At 44.9% G+C, this 15,045-nt stretch overlaps 2 protein-coding genes across 2 annotated transcripts in view; one reads left to right on the forward strand and one right to left on the reverse strand.

Moving 5' to 3' along the window:
• LOC137657634 (YTH domain-containing protein 1-like) overlaps positions 1-15,045 on the reverse strand; it is a 165,040-nt gene that overhangs the window by 110,484 nt on the left and 39,511 nt on the right. The gene's annotated exons all lie outside the window — the stretch shown is intronic.
• LOC137657972 (mitochondrial Rho GTPase-like) overlaps positions 1-15,045 on the forward strand; it is a 65,349-nt gene that overhangs the window by 14,444 nt on the left and 35,860 nt on the right. Inside the window, exons 3-4 of the mRNA XM_068392694.1 lie at positions 3,364-3,572; positions 10,051-10,101. Of these exons, the coding sequence (XP_068248795.1) occupies positions 3,364-3,572; positions 10,051-10,101 (260 nt within the window). The remainder of the gene's footprint in view (positions 1-3,363; positions 3,573-10,050; positions 10,102-15,045) is intronic.

Raw genomic sequence — 15,045 nt, forward strand, 5'->3', positions numbered from 1 at the left:
TTAAAGGCGATTTTATATCATGCGTTTCCTAAACACGCCAAATAGCACGATTAAAAAATAACAACCAATGTTTTGTTTACGTTTATCTCTGATCATAATGAAGAAACAGACGCATTTACACACCTGTGTATAGGTTAGTTTTTGCATCGACAGCAATCTTACCAAGTATTGATTATATGTTGATTTTTTTATTACCAATGTTTTACTTAATTTTTCTTAGGACTTCCAAATAAATGAAATGAATGCCATTTATATAATGTTTTTCTTTATGACGCCGCCTGAAACGGAAACCTTCCATTCGTTTACTGAACGCTCTATCTTCGATCGTAATAAACAAACGAAGGCATTAAAGGCGCATGATGAAAGTGATAAATAATGATATTAAAAGCTTTTAGTAAATATGTTATTACAAATATTATTTACCGTATCTATATAAAATCCTACATATGTGGCAAAGCAGGAAAACAATTTTTTTTTCTTTTTTTTTTTTGGCGTTTAATCGACAATAACAAACTGCCGCTAATGACCGGAAGATAATTTATGATAATTTTAAACTGTTAGTAAAGATGATTCTCCATTCCATATCCAAAATACTTTTCCTAACTTCAGTTATAAATCAACTTGTACCCCCCTCAATTATGAAACCATCTGAAAAAAAAAATAAGAGAAGAAGCAAGTACTAGGCCGATTTTTAAAGTTGTCGAACAATTAAGTTACCGCTATAACTTTTGATGTGACATAGTGCGAGATTGGAGAAAGTAAGGAAAATTGAATCATGATTGATTTTCAATATAAATGAAACTTTGTGAAGCAACAAAGATTTCTTTTGTTAGTGAGATAGAGGCAAGGAATGAGAGGTAGGGAAAAGTAGCCTACACAGAGAGAGAGAGAGAGTGTGTATGTGTGTGTGTGTGTGTGTGTGTGTTGTTTTAAATGTAATAAACAAAAAAATATGATAGATTATAACACATTGGTGCTTTTGTAATATCAACTGTATAGATGGTTTGAATAAGTTAAGAAATGGTATAAACAATACTTCATACGCGCATATTCTTGAGACCGGCAGCTAGACGTCAGCTGATCTGATCACAGCCAAAGGTAAAACAAAAAGAAGTCAACAATACTCGATTTTTAAAACACACCCGAAATTTAAAAACAAAAGTACACGCTTTCTTAATGTGCAATTAACTATTTAAAGAGTTGCAATTTTCTAGAATAAAATGATGTTTCCCACAAAAATAATGGTTTGCTGATGAAATCGGATGCCGTATTTAATGAAAAAAGTCCGTGAAGTCGTGAATCCGCGATGGTCGAACCGCGAAGTAGCGAGGGCTCACTGTAGAGCGAATAACCTAGGCTGGGCTAGCCTTGGCTAGGTTGAACTGAAACCATAGCCTAATAATGTGTAGCTATGCTAACATACACTAAAGTTAATAGTATTATGGATTCCGAAGAAATGAGGGTTATTTTTCTTTAAAAATAAAGCACACAAAATTATACAATTGTATTAAATACATGACAAGTTCATCTATATTAGCTGTTGTAGGTTTTTGAAGGGGTGAGCAAATGTTATTTGGGAAAATTTGAAATACAATCTGATATCCAGCGCGGTGGTAAGAGACAAAACAGTGTTCTGCAGCATAATGGATGTTGCCATAATCAGACAGACACATCATGGACATCAATCATTGAAGAGCAGAGGGAATCAAAATGAATGCTAATAGTACTTACTGTATATCATAATGCATTCTCCAAAAAAAAGTACCACACTTGGGAGAGAGAACCACCAAACTATAGTCAATTTTTTTTTTTTAGTGAGGCACATTTGCACCGACTCGCAGGGGTGCCCTTTTAGCTCGGAAAGTTTCCTGATAGCTGGTTGGTCGGAAGTATTTGGACAAAAATACTTCTGACCAATCAGCTATTAGGAAACGTTTCCCAAGTTAAAAAGGGCACCCATGCAAGTCAGTGCAAATCTGCCTCACTAGAAAAAACTGACTACAGGACCAATGCTTAGTCTTAGTTTTCCTCATTGCCTGCCCATTCCAGGGTGAGCGATTATAATTCACTACCTAACATCTTGACTCTCCTTACTGTCAAATAAGCAATTCACCCCTACAACATTCCCATTGAGCCAGTCAGAGCATACATACAATATATGGCTACTTTGCCTGACTGAGCAGAGTTATATTTTGCTTCCATTCAGCTTATGAGCACTGAAAAAGTGTCTATGAAAGCAATTATAACATCATTTTAAAAGAATCCTGGTACTATAGTGATGGGATGTGAATCCTACTTTGAAGATGGCTGAATTAAAGCACTAGGGGCTATGTCCTGCAAGGCATTGTGCCAATGACCATAGTTGTTACAATTCCAGTGTACGAAGGAAATCAGTAAATCAACCCTGCAAGTCTTACCCATTTAACCCTGTAGCAAAGATGAAATAATTGAAGTGGTGAATTAAAAGAACAAAACAGTCATTATTTTAGTATAATAAAAAGTGGTAACCTCTTGTCTAAAGAACCATCTAGATGAATGCATTATCTGAGTTTTTGTAAAAGCAGGGACTCAGTGGTACTCTGCTTATACTATATAAAAGACACCTGATTCAGACTTTGCATATGAATTATGCTGAAATGAGCGAACCAGAAATAAAGAAAAAATTCTGTTGATGCTCAGCAAATGGAGATAATTTTGGGTCACTCTATTATAAGGTTTAGAATAACACAGGGTCACTACATTCTAAGGTTATTGAAAAATCCACCATATTAAGGCTTAAAGGTTTAAAAGCCACTCATGAATGGCAGAGGCAAGGGACAGTAACTCGGGGTCACTACATTCTAAGGTTATTGAAAAATCCAATATCTTAAGGTTTAAAGGCCACTCATGAATGACAGAGGGAAGGGACAGTAACATTGCCCTATTAAGCATTACAATGTCCCAGAGACTGACCACATATACAAATGATCAGCACCCAAGCCCCCTCTCCACCCAAGCTAGGACCAAGGAGGGCCAGTCTGTGGCTGCTGATGACTCAGCAGCTATATCTATAGGCTCTCCCAATCCCTCCCATCCTTAGCTTACATAGATGGTGAGGTTGCAGTGACCAAAGGAACTAAAAAGTTTGACTATCTCAAAATCCTGTACAAAAATAAATAATTTTTACACCATTTTGTAGAAATAAGAAGTTCCAGGACTTTAGGGGTTAACAAGCTACAGTACTGATGAATACTGTATTTAGAAAGAAAATGGTTCATGACAGTATAGCATAGAAATTATTCCAAACTTTATATTTACCGACTTTTTCTTTATACTTTTATCCTTTTATTTATGTATAATGAAGTTTTATGGTTTATGTTACAGAACGAGAACAAAGTGTAGATCAGTTACGTGGGGAAGTGAACCATGCAGATGTTATATGCATCGTGTATAGCGTCGACGATGAAGATACTCTGGATAGGGTGACAGGCCATTGGCTTCCTTTCATTAGATCAACTTTAGGTCAGCAACATCACACGCCTGTTATTTTGGTTGGGAACAAAGTTGACCAAGTGGATTATTCAACTATGGAGGTGAGCGCATTTTGATTTGTTCCTTTATTTATACAAACCTTTCATCCCTTAAAATAGAGAAGGTCTTCAATTGAGCTGGAACTGGTGTTGAATTCGTTAACGAGGTAGGTAACGACAGATGATGAGTGTGTGAGTAGCTCCGCCCACTCTCATGTCAAAGACGCTACTTTTGTCTTTGATCACAATGATCATGGACATACTTTACGTCTTATCCAAAGGATGTTGTGGCGGGATGTCAACAAAAACAACCCCCACACCCTTAATCACTCTACTTCCAAAATATCCCACAATACAAACTTTCCCCTTACTTTACTTCAAACTGGACTGTTGCTCGAAGGGAAAAACAAACAAAACATAACCTTAAAACTATATTTACTGCAACAAAACAAAAACAAAAATCACACATCATTAAACAAACTTAACACAAAAACAGACAGAAATAGCACTTTTATATTTATATATTATAGCTGTGTGTGTGGGTACACAGAACTCACCAATAATCGAAAAAAATAGTATCCTTTACATAAACCCAACACCGTCAGTCCACATACAGTACCGAAAAACACTTACCCACACACAGTACCGAAAAACACTTACCCACACACAGTACCGAAAAACACTTACCCACACACTAAAATAAATAACTTAATATTAAACCCAATCGTATACCACAACCCAGAAATAAATCACATCTAACACCAACATAAGCGAGAACGCCAAAATATTAAATATATAAGTTGTGTGGTAACCGTAGTCCACAGACTCCACACACTGGCAACAATCCTTGTAGCCAATTGCCACAACTTCCAGGCAAACAATAACTAGTCAATTCGACTGTCCATTCACATTATCGGTGTTCATCATCATTATGTCATCATCATCATCATCATCATAATCATAAGGAATAAATCTATTTCCAGCCGGGTCGTCAACGCTCAAATTCTCTATTTATATAAATATCCGCAGTCTAACTATGTTCATTGTACGGTCCAGGTCGTCATCATCAAGCTATTCATACAAAGCACACGGCTGGCAAACACCACCTTCCAGGCCAAACTAAACCTCCAAGGAGTCTAAAGGAGCCTAAAGGAGGAATTACGGCCTGCAATAAAAAAGAAAAAAACGCTTACGAAAACTCCTAATTAACTAAACTATCGTACTATAATCAAAGATAAATAATAAACTTTCTATCACTCATGAACGCGCCTAACACAAATAAATAAAAACAGTACTTACTCAGAATATAAAAAAACACTAAACAGCCGGCTTTCGAAGAACAAAAAAAATAACAACCGACTCCTTCCACAGTCCGAGATCCAATGCTTTCGCCCAAGACATTCATCATCGCCTATCCTAGCTAAAAAACGTAAACAAACAACCTCAAATATACCAACAATCTTTCCAACAACCAATCATTCGCAAACTACCCTTGTTCTTCGGCGCGCACCGCGGACACACAAAACACGCACACACAAACGCACATACACACATACTCTCTCGCGCACGCGCGATCTAGCAAAACTAAGCAAATGAAATTCTCTCTCTCTCTCTCTCTCTCTCTCTCTCTCTCTCTCTCTCTCTCTGACAAAACTAAAGCAAATAAACTCTCTCTCTCTTTCTCTCTCTCTCTCTCTCTCTCTCTCTCTCTCTCTCTCTCTCTCTCTCTCTCTCTCTCTCTCTCAAAACTAAGCAAATAAACACTTCCTCTCTCTTGCGGTTTGACAAAACTTAAGTAAATAAACACCCACACTCTCTCTCTCTCTCTCTCTCTCTCTCTCTCCTCTCTCTCTCTCTCTCTCTCTCTCTCTCTCTCTCTCTCTCTCTCTCTCTGTGACAAAACTAAAGCCAATACTGTAAACACTTTCTCTCTCTCTCTCTCTCTCTCTCTCTCTCTCTCTCTCTCTCTCTCTCTCTCTCTCTCTCTCTCTCTCTCTCTCTCTCTCTCTCTGTGACAAAACTAAAGCCAATACTGTAAACACTCTCTCTCTCTCTCTCTCTCTCTCTCTCTCTCTCTCTCTCTCTCTCTCTCTCTCTCTCTCTCTCTCTCTCTGACAAAACTAAAATAAACACACTCACACACACACACACTCTCTCTCTCTCTCTCTCTCTCACTCTTGATTTGGCAAACAAAAAAATAAATTAAAATAAAATTAATCCTCCACAATGTTTGATCTTTTTTTCTTTCTTCACAGAGTGAATGGTTCATTGTTAGCATCAATTATGGAAGTGATGCAACAATATATAATGCAGGAGAAAGGGAAAATGTAGAATTGGTTTATGGTTAGATCGGTTGTAGATCCACACACACACTCTGAGTCTTTTGTAGGGGGCATGATTGTTTGTAATCATCCCCATGTACTGAGTGCAAATTGTGGCTTGCTGTTCAGTGTTAGGTTTATTTTTGAGGAGGAAACGGAAGACTGAGACTTCTCTAGCGCCATACTTGGCAACAACAGAGAGGATGCTGAAGAGACTGTATAGCACTTAACGAGGTCGCGGAGCGCTGAAGCTTCTAGGTATACGATCCTGGCTTGGTCACCAGAGAGTAAGCTTCAGGAGTAGGGCGAATTTGTATGTGTATCAGTGCTATCTGGGTTTGGTGGAGTGTGGAGTTTCTCCGGTGATCACTGCACACCAGCATGCATTGAAAGCTCTCTCATAGCTTTGCAGGCTGATGCTAATTTGTATAAGGAATGCTTAGCTTCCTGAGGTTTTCCAGATAGGCCCTTGATGTCTTCTGTAAGGGAGCTGGTAGCTAAGGGTACTTTGCCCCTCTTGTCCTTAATGCTAGTAATTCCAATGGTGACCACAGTTAGTTCATTGGTGATCACAGTACCAGTAACCCTATTGGTGATTCCTGCACTGTGCCATAAGCCAAAGAATGCTGCTAGGAAGTTGCCTGCCCTGTTGGTAGTGCCAATGCCCAACCAACTAAAAGGGTGCAAGATGTTGCCAATGCCCGTGTTACCATATGCCCAACACCTGCTCTTGTCACATATGTCCCGAAGAAAGAAGAATCTTCAGTAATTGTGGTGCGGGCCTCTAGAAAAATGTTCCTTAGTAATTCGAGAGTTCACTCTCTTTTGGAAGGAAGTTACAGATCTCGCCTGCTGACTATTACTTTAGGGTTGGGTCAGAGGGATCCATATGCCTTGTTAGAGTAAACATTGCTTCTACCTTCTTCATTCCTGTTGTGACATAGGAGAAACATCCTAGTTGTGAGTCTAATAGGACAGGTTTCTCCGTGGATTGTATGCCGATGAATGGTCTTGGTCGGGACTCAACACCAACTATATGGGCCAGGCGAAACTACTACATTCCACAGACCTTGCTCACTCCTGCGGTAAATAGGAAGAATGTCCTTGGCCTTGAAGAGTGACTCAACTCTGTCAGGAGGGAGTGTAGGATCTTGGCTGCTGACCAATTCCTTTGCTAGCCGTCAAGGGGAGTGTGACAGCTACCGCTGTGGAACTGGTTATAAATTACCAGTCCCACGTGCACCAATCACCACCATTGCAGGTCAGGTAGGAGGGTATTTGCTACCCTTGAAATCATAGTCCTCCAGGAGGAAATGATTGATCTCGCCTGGCGACCATTTCCCCAGTACTCGGTTAGGTGGACTATGAGCCTTGCATGACAGATACTTTTGACATATCGGTAGCAAACAACAGTCCCATCAGGGGTTTTGCACCTTTACTTTCCTGGTAGAGGAGAACATTTTCGTCTACCTTCCCGGTCTCTTCTGTTGGAAACTGTGGTTGTCCCAAATAGACGTTCTGCCTTTTATTAGGTAGGTCCCATGAAAGAGACTCCACAATAGAGGTTATAAAAAATGTCTCTCTCTGGTTAGACCACTTTTTAGCTGACCACAGACTTCCTCTCCTCTTTCAAAGAAGCTCCTAGGTATAGTTTAGATCCCTCCTCCTTGTTGGAGTGGGCTCTCCCTTCAAGCAGTATTGTATATTGCTTACCTAAAGAGGGCATCATAAGGAGTTTTCTTCTAGATATCTCTTTTGTGATTCTCTTTTGCCCCCTGTGGCCGCGGGGGCATAAAACAATTAGAATAGCGCCAACGTTATCCCTGCGTGTCGTAAGAGGCGACTAAAAGGGACGGGACGAGGGGGCTGGGAACCCCCTCTCCTGTATAAAAAATCCTGTGAGACAGCAACAAAGAGAGGTCCCCTTTTTTGTTTTGTTTCTTGTTGATGTCGGCTACCCCCCAAAATTGGGGGAAGTGCCTTTGGTATATGTATGTGTATGTACAAGAGAATTGAAAAGGAGAGGCATCTCAATAATGTGAGGATCCCTCCTACCCTGATTGCCCATGCACAAAGGAAGCTTTGAGCAGTCTTGCCTATCCTGGGACTTGGGTCCTCAGGTGGGATGGTCATCTTCAGAGCAATGGCACATGCGCTTACTGTCAACGTGATGAGGGAATGTTCTTTCCGTCAAGACAGTCTCTCTTCTCAATATCAGAAAGTAGGAGAATTTCAGGCACTTCATGATGTCAAACGTTTGAGGGAGGGGGGTTCTGTTGCCTCCATTATTTCAGACAGTGATAGACTCGGTACCAACCAGTCTTGAACACCCATTGTTGCCCTTCCCCTTGTCCTGTGTCAAGTTAGGGACAGTGCATTGGTGTTTGAAGAGGACTTGACACTTTCCATGTGGAGCTGTTTCATTAGCCCGAGTTGGAACAAAAAGGAAATATCCAGGTACTGATCCTTCTGGCGTGGAGGCTGCTTGCTTGCAGATGCAGCTTTGGTTATTGATACCTCTGCCATCTCAAGTAAGGACTCACAAGCTTAGCCCTATCAGTAGCTTTTTGGTTTAAATGTTAGAATTCTTGGAGCTGAAAGTGTTTTCCTTTGGTCATTAGCTCTCTCACACATCTTAGTATGCGTAAGTGTTGAGCAGGAATTGCTGACTCTTCTACCTCTTTCTTATTCTTCTTTTGAAGGGATGCAACGGCCGTAACTGTTACATGCCAGCCATACGTCTGTTGCTGACGAGTTACACGAAAAAGCGTTTTCCTTTTGATGAGTTACACGAAAAAGCGTTTTCCTTTTAGGCTAAATCTGCCAAGAAGCATCTTTTCCATTCTCCTGATAAGATGGAGGGTGGGTTGGTGTCTTACCAAAAATTTCTTTTGATGTGCCTTGTTTGACACAGCCATTGCTATCTCCCGTTAAGGACAGTACTTACTGAGGCTGTTGGAGTCACATCCCTTGTTCCTCTATAGGAAGGAAGAAATCTTCCAGTTCATTTCTAGAAAACTTCCCACCACTGAGTCTCAATTTTGAAGGTGGAAATGTTTCTATACATGTAGGAAGAAATTAATTTTAAAAGCAATTTGTATTTAGTTAGAAGTACAAACTTGAGTCCTTTGAATTAGGTTTCCACCTAGGCCTAATGACAAAAGTGGCTCTTCTTTGATAGGCTGTTGGGACGGGCATTTCCCTCGCACAACATTATTATTATTATTATTATTATTATTATTATTATTATTATTATTATTATTATTATTACTTGCTAAGCTACAACCCTAGTTGGAAAAGCAGGATGCTATAAGCCCAGGGGCTCCAACAGGGAAAATAGCTCAGTGAAGAAAGGAAACAAGGAAATAAGAAAAGTAATTAACAATTAAGATAAAATATTTTAAGAACAGCAACAACATTGAAATAAATTGTTCTTATATAAACTATAAAAACTTTAACAAAACAAGAAGAGGAGAAACAAGACAGTACAGTAACCAGCTGCCTTATTAACCCTTTTACCCCCAAAGGACGTACTGGTACATTTCACAAAAGCCATCCCTTTACCCCCATGGACGTACCCGTACGTCCTTGCAAAAAATGCTATAAAAATTTTTTTTTCATATTTTGATAATTTTTAGAGAAAATTCGGGCATTTTCCAAGAGAATGAGACCAACCTGACCTCTCTATGACAAAAATTAAGGCTGTTAGGGCAATTTAAAAAAAAATATACTGCAAAATGTGCTGGGAAAAAATATAACCCCCTGGGGGTTAAGGGTTGGAAATTTCCAAATAGCCTGGAGGTAAAAGGGTTAATGATTCAATGGTAGTTCCAGTACTGCTGAAGACACATCCATATTCTACAGGACTTGGGCTTGTACAGTTAAGAAGATATACATTACTTTTAAAAGTTATTGTGCGGATTTAGGCCATAAAGCTAGAGGAGTTCTGTTATACAGTAGTTTGGGACCATAATCAACACTGAGTGGTCGTTTCTTAACCAAAGTTTGTAACCAGTTTTAATCTGTACCTTTTAATTACATATATTCAGACTTAACTGCTTTTTGAGTATTTTGCATTGTCAGTTTTACAGACTTTTGAGTCTTAACGTATTAGTTCTTAGGGCATAGTGCATAATCTGAGTAGTATATATTGTATGCCAGTAAATGTCATGAAAATCACTTACACAAACCTTTTTCAACATTTATATTTTTTACTGCAGATTGTTCTCCAGACTATGATGGATTATCCAGAGATCGAAACATGTGTCGAGGTAAGTTATCTCATACCTTGATGTGAATGACTTTGAGTATAAATTCTTAGTTATTCATCAAAATTTAGCTCTGTAAGTGATTTATAACTCTGTATCTTGTAGTCAACTTTGTTTTTTTTATTTAGAAATTTTCTTAAGATTTCCCAATGCATTGTCTCTTTCTTACTTACAAACATTGATTACAGGTTCATTTATTTCTCTTTCTTATGGGCTTCTTTCCCTATATGGAGCTCTTGGCCTTGTTGCATTATTTACTACCTTTGACTAATGTAGCAGCTACATTTGTAATGATATCACCAATAATATTATTAGAAATTAACTCGGGGTCATATGTAAAAGAGAAATACAGTTTAACTACCCCGTAACATACTAATAAAATTTTTCCTGAAGCATAAACTCGAGCAAATCCACATCAAATCGTGTAGACTACAGGCCTACTATATTTGCTCAACATTTGGGGTAATATCAAAACGAGCAGCTGAGCGTAACATGCTTTCATTTTTTGACCTTGGATGACATATTTAAGGAATGTAAATTATATTTGTTCCGTAACCGAAATGCAAACCACGCTATTTACATGGGGTAATTACTTCGGCGTAGCTGAATGACGAGCCATAAAAGTTTTAACGAGGGTTTACTACCCCGCCGCTAGTTAGCGGGGGGTAGGGAGGGGTAGCTAGCTTACCCCCCCCCCCCCCCCCCACACACACACACACACACACACACCGGTGAATGCTTCACTTTACTTTTGGCTCGGGCAGAGAACAGACCTGTCTGCTGTCTCCCTCGCTTTGACTGCCATATTTAATCTGTTTTTGTTTTTTCTTTTCCAGTGTGTTTGAAGTTGGCCTCTACTATTATGCGTACATGCCCTGGACTTCCCGGTCGCCCATGTGGGACCTTTATGTCGGCGGTCGACACCGATCCCCGCACCTTATGTCCTCACTGTAGGGGCCAGTGGTGTGATAGTGGCATTGTGTGTATAGAATGTAGGGAGTGGTCTACCTCCCAGTGGGAGAGGTTTGCCCGGCGCGGGAAGAAAAAGTCTAAAAGGGATCTTTCTCCTTCAGAGGCTTCTTTGAAGAGAGAAAATTCCAGGACGAATTCTTCCGTAGCCCTTTCCTCCTTTGAAGCTCCCCCTCGAGCGGTCTCTTCCGAGAGGCCGGCGAGTGTTAGCGTAGACCGTATTGCTGTTGACCGATCCCGGGGTACGGGAGAGGTAGTCACCTGCCATAGCGAGGCGGCTGCCCCTCCTCCCCCGGAGGAGGATTTGAATATGTCTAATCGTGATTTGTTACAGCTTTGGGCTTCCTTGGGGCTGCAGGGTTTGCCCTCCAAGGAAGCCCTGTTTGACATGATCAAACTTGGTGCAGCTGTCAAACAATCGCCAACTACAGCAGGGATAGATCCTCTGTCTGTGGTTGACGTTGTTGTGACGGAGACATCTCGTGGGTCTAGTCAAACCCCCGTTCCTGTTGCTGAGGTAGCTGACGGCTTAGATTCCCCCTCCGAACACCTTTCAAGGGAGGATCTAAGTCCCACGGTCTCTCCTGCCGGTGATTCTCCCCCTTGGGAGAGTTCACTTACAGAGACTCCTCTTCGGAGGCCCCTTGATGGTCTGCCTGCTGATCCCACGGCCCCTAGTGGGCATATAAGCCTTCCTTCCCCTCACAAGGGAGTTAGGAGGCGCCTCTTCGGCTCGTCGTCACCACAGTCCTCTGCGGAGGAGAGGACTCGCTGTTCGCCGACCCTGCCAGCTACCACCTTAGACCTATCCGGGGATCGTTCGCGATCCCCTTCGGATGATGGTTGTCCTTCGGGACACAGTGACCAGTCTTCCTCCAGACCAGCGGACTTGCCGTCACCCTTCGATGTTGCGGATGCGTGTTGCGCGCCACCTGATCCTGCCATTGCGCAGGCACCGGGCACTTCGGGGCTTAAGGGCCTTGAGCGCCAAACCGCGCCTCTTGCCCTCAAGCGCCAGGTTCTTCTTGCGCGCCCTCCTGCTGCTGCCGCTGTTCCTGTCTTAGCGCCACAGCGCTCCCCTGTACGCATGCGTGCCCCTGTTCCTGCTACGCGCCACGGTTCCCCTGAGCGCCCACATCCTTCTGCTCCCCGGCGCCCTCCAGCAGTTCCTGTGACAGCGCGCCAGCGCCCACCTGCGCACACGAACCCACCGGCACCCCATCGTTCCCCGGTTCCTGCCTCGTCGCGTGCAGTTCAAGAGGTTCCTACGCTAGCGCACAGGCGCTCACAGGTTCTTCTGGACTCGCAGCGCTCGTCTGGAGTTAGGCGCAAAGCGTGCCCACGCGCTGTTCCAGTTTCAGCGCTCACGCGCTGGCCAACGCGCTTCCACATCGCAACGCGCCGCCCAGGAGGCGCCTAAGCTAGCGCACGGGCACTCACAGGCACCCCAGGGCTCTCCTTCCAGACCGCGCGATCCTGCACGCGTTCCATCTGCGCGCGATCCTGCACGCGTTCCATCCGCGGGCGCGATCCTGCACGCGTTCCATCCGCGCGCGACGCTCTGGTTGCACGCCCTGTTCCAGTTGTCAAGGCGCCCCATGCAACCCTCCAGCGCACACCTGTGCGCCCTCATCAAACCGCGCGGCCTGCTCGCCCACCGCAGCAGCGCACACCAGTGCGTCCACATCCTGATGCGCGCCCACGATCACCTGCGCGCCCACAGGCGAGTATGCCTGTCCTTTCGGACCAGCGCCTACCAACGCGCCATCCCTTCCTCGCGCTATCCTGAACCAGTGCTCTCACGCCCTCGCCCGGTTCTCCCGGATATGCGCTCAGGCGCCCCTGTCCTCTCGCGCCCTCTAGTGCCGCATCAGGATGCTGCGCGTCCTCGCATCCGGCTGCCTCCCGTTCCGGCTCCTGCGCGCCACACGCCATCGCCATCTCCTACGCGCGCCCGCTCCATCTCCTGCGCGCCCCTGCGCCCGCGCGGCTGCACCATCTCCTCCGCGCCATAGCTCCCACGCGCCTGTAACCTCGCCTACGCGCCACCGCGCCCTCGCGCCCGCTCCACCACCCTCTCTCACCCACGCCGATGCGCGCGCGCCCGCGTGAGCGCGAGATTCCTGTGGCACGTGATCCTTTCGCGCGCGGTCCTGACTAGGGCCCATCACGCGACCTGCGCGAGCGTCGCCAGGCGGATAGGTCTTCATCTCGTTCCCCTCCCCGCAAGCGCAGACCAGCGCGCTCGCCTGAGGAGGGGCGGTTCCCGGACAGGTCTAAGGACTCTTTCTTTCCAGCTTCGCAGGCGAACCCGCATTTGTTGACTCCTCCAAGGGATCGAACGATCCCCTTCCCTCCAGAGGGAGTGTCTGACAGCGTGACTGTCAGCCAGCAGCCCTGGTTCGGTACCCTGGTCAGAGCCCTTGTACAGGCTATGAAGCCCACCCTCTCTGACATGGGTCACAAATCAGTGGCAGCTTCCTCCCCCCTGAAGAGGAAGAGAGGAGTCTCTCCCGTGGAAACACCTCCAAGGCCTATTTTGTCTCCTCGCAGATCCTTGTGCAAGGCTCCTTCCCCCCCCCCCCAGACTTTCTTTCCCTCCCCTGCGGATGAGGATTACCCATCCTCAGGAAAGTCGGACGAGCCGGACCGTTCCCGCATTGCACCAATGGGGGAAGCTTCGCCTCTCCCTGAGAAGTCTTCTCGTCCAGGGATGGAAAAGAGCCTACACCCATTGTTACTTGAGTCCTGTATCCCGCCCAGGAGGGGACCGAAGGAGTCTTAAGATGATCCCTAAATTGTCAACAAGGGTCAGGCAGGAGCCATCTAGACCTTCCAAGGATGTCCACGTGTCCCCCCCAGGAAGAGCCACTTGGGACGGGAGACTTCGCTGCCAGTCCTTCAGGAGGAGAGCACCAAGAGTCAGAACACGCATTCTGGCAAGTCCTGACCCTCATGAGGAACCTCAACGGGATCACAGACCCTGAGATCCCTCCTCGTGAAGGTAAGGACACGGTCTTGAACCATGTCTACGGCACCCAGAAACCCTCTAGGGCCAGTGCAGCTTTGCCTTGGTCTCAGGGGATGAAGAGTGTCAGGGACAAGGTTGAGGGCCAGCTCTCTGAGCTTGCCTCCTCCAGCAGATCCAGCGCCGGTAACAAGCTCCTCCCTCCTCCTCGAGTCCATCAGAGTAGGTACTTTGAGATCCTTGAGGAGTCTTGTTTGGGTCTTCCGATGCATTACTCCGAGGAAGAACTCACCGGGGGAGTCCCTCTAGAGAGACTCTCCAACCGGCACGTGTCCTACTCAGCTACTGAAATCCTAAGCCAGGAGAAGGTCGCTAAGTGTGCCATGCAGGCAACTTCGTGGCTTGACATCTGGCTGGGGTCTCTGGATATCCTGATGCGGTCTGAAGACCTGTCCAAAGAAAGCACCAGGAAGGCACTGGAGACTTTCTTACTTTCAGGCACATGGACCATTGAGTTTCTGACCCACCAAGTCTCGAGCTTGTGGGCCAATACGATTCTCAAACGTCGGGACGCTGTGGCCGAGAGGTTCCACCAGAAGGTTTCCAGTTCGGAGGTTAGCAGGCTCAGACACTCTTCTGTGTTCGGTAAGAGTTTGTTTGAGCCTAAGGACGTGGAGCTTACCGCTGAGAGGTGGAGGAAGTCCAACCAGGATTCCCTCATCCATAGGGCCCTGACATCGAGGCCCTACAAACCTCCAGCGGCTTAACAGCCCCGTCCAGCTAAGGACACGAAGAAGACCACTGCAGCGAAGCCGAAGGTGTCTAAGCCCTTTCCTGCCAAGAGCAGAAGGAGCAAGAAGTCCTCTAAGGGAGGCAAGAACCCTAGAGGTAACAGCCGAGGCCGTAAACACTAGGGTTGGCAGTCCCCCTGCATGTCCACCAGTGGGGGGATACCTACAAAGTTGCGCGACAAGGTGGCAGCAACTCGGGGCAGATGCCTGGATGATTTC

This window comes from Palaemon carinicauda, chromosome 18 (genome assembly GCF_036898095.1).
Source record: "Palaemon carinicauda isolate YSFRI2023 chromosome 18, ASM3689809v2, whole genome shotgun sequence".
Classification (NCBI taxonomy): Eukaryota; Metazoa; Arthropoda; class Malacostraca; order Decapoda; family Palaemonidae; genus Palaemon; species Palaemon carinicauda.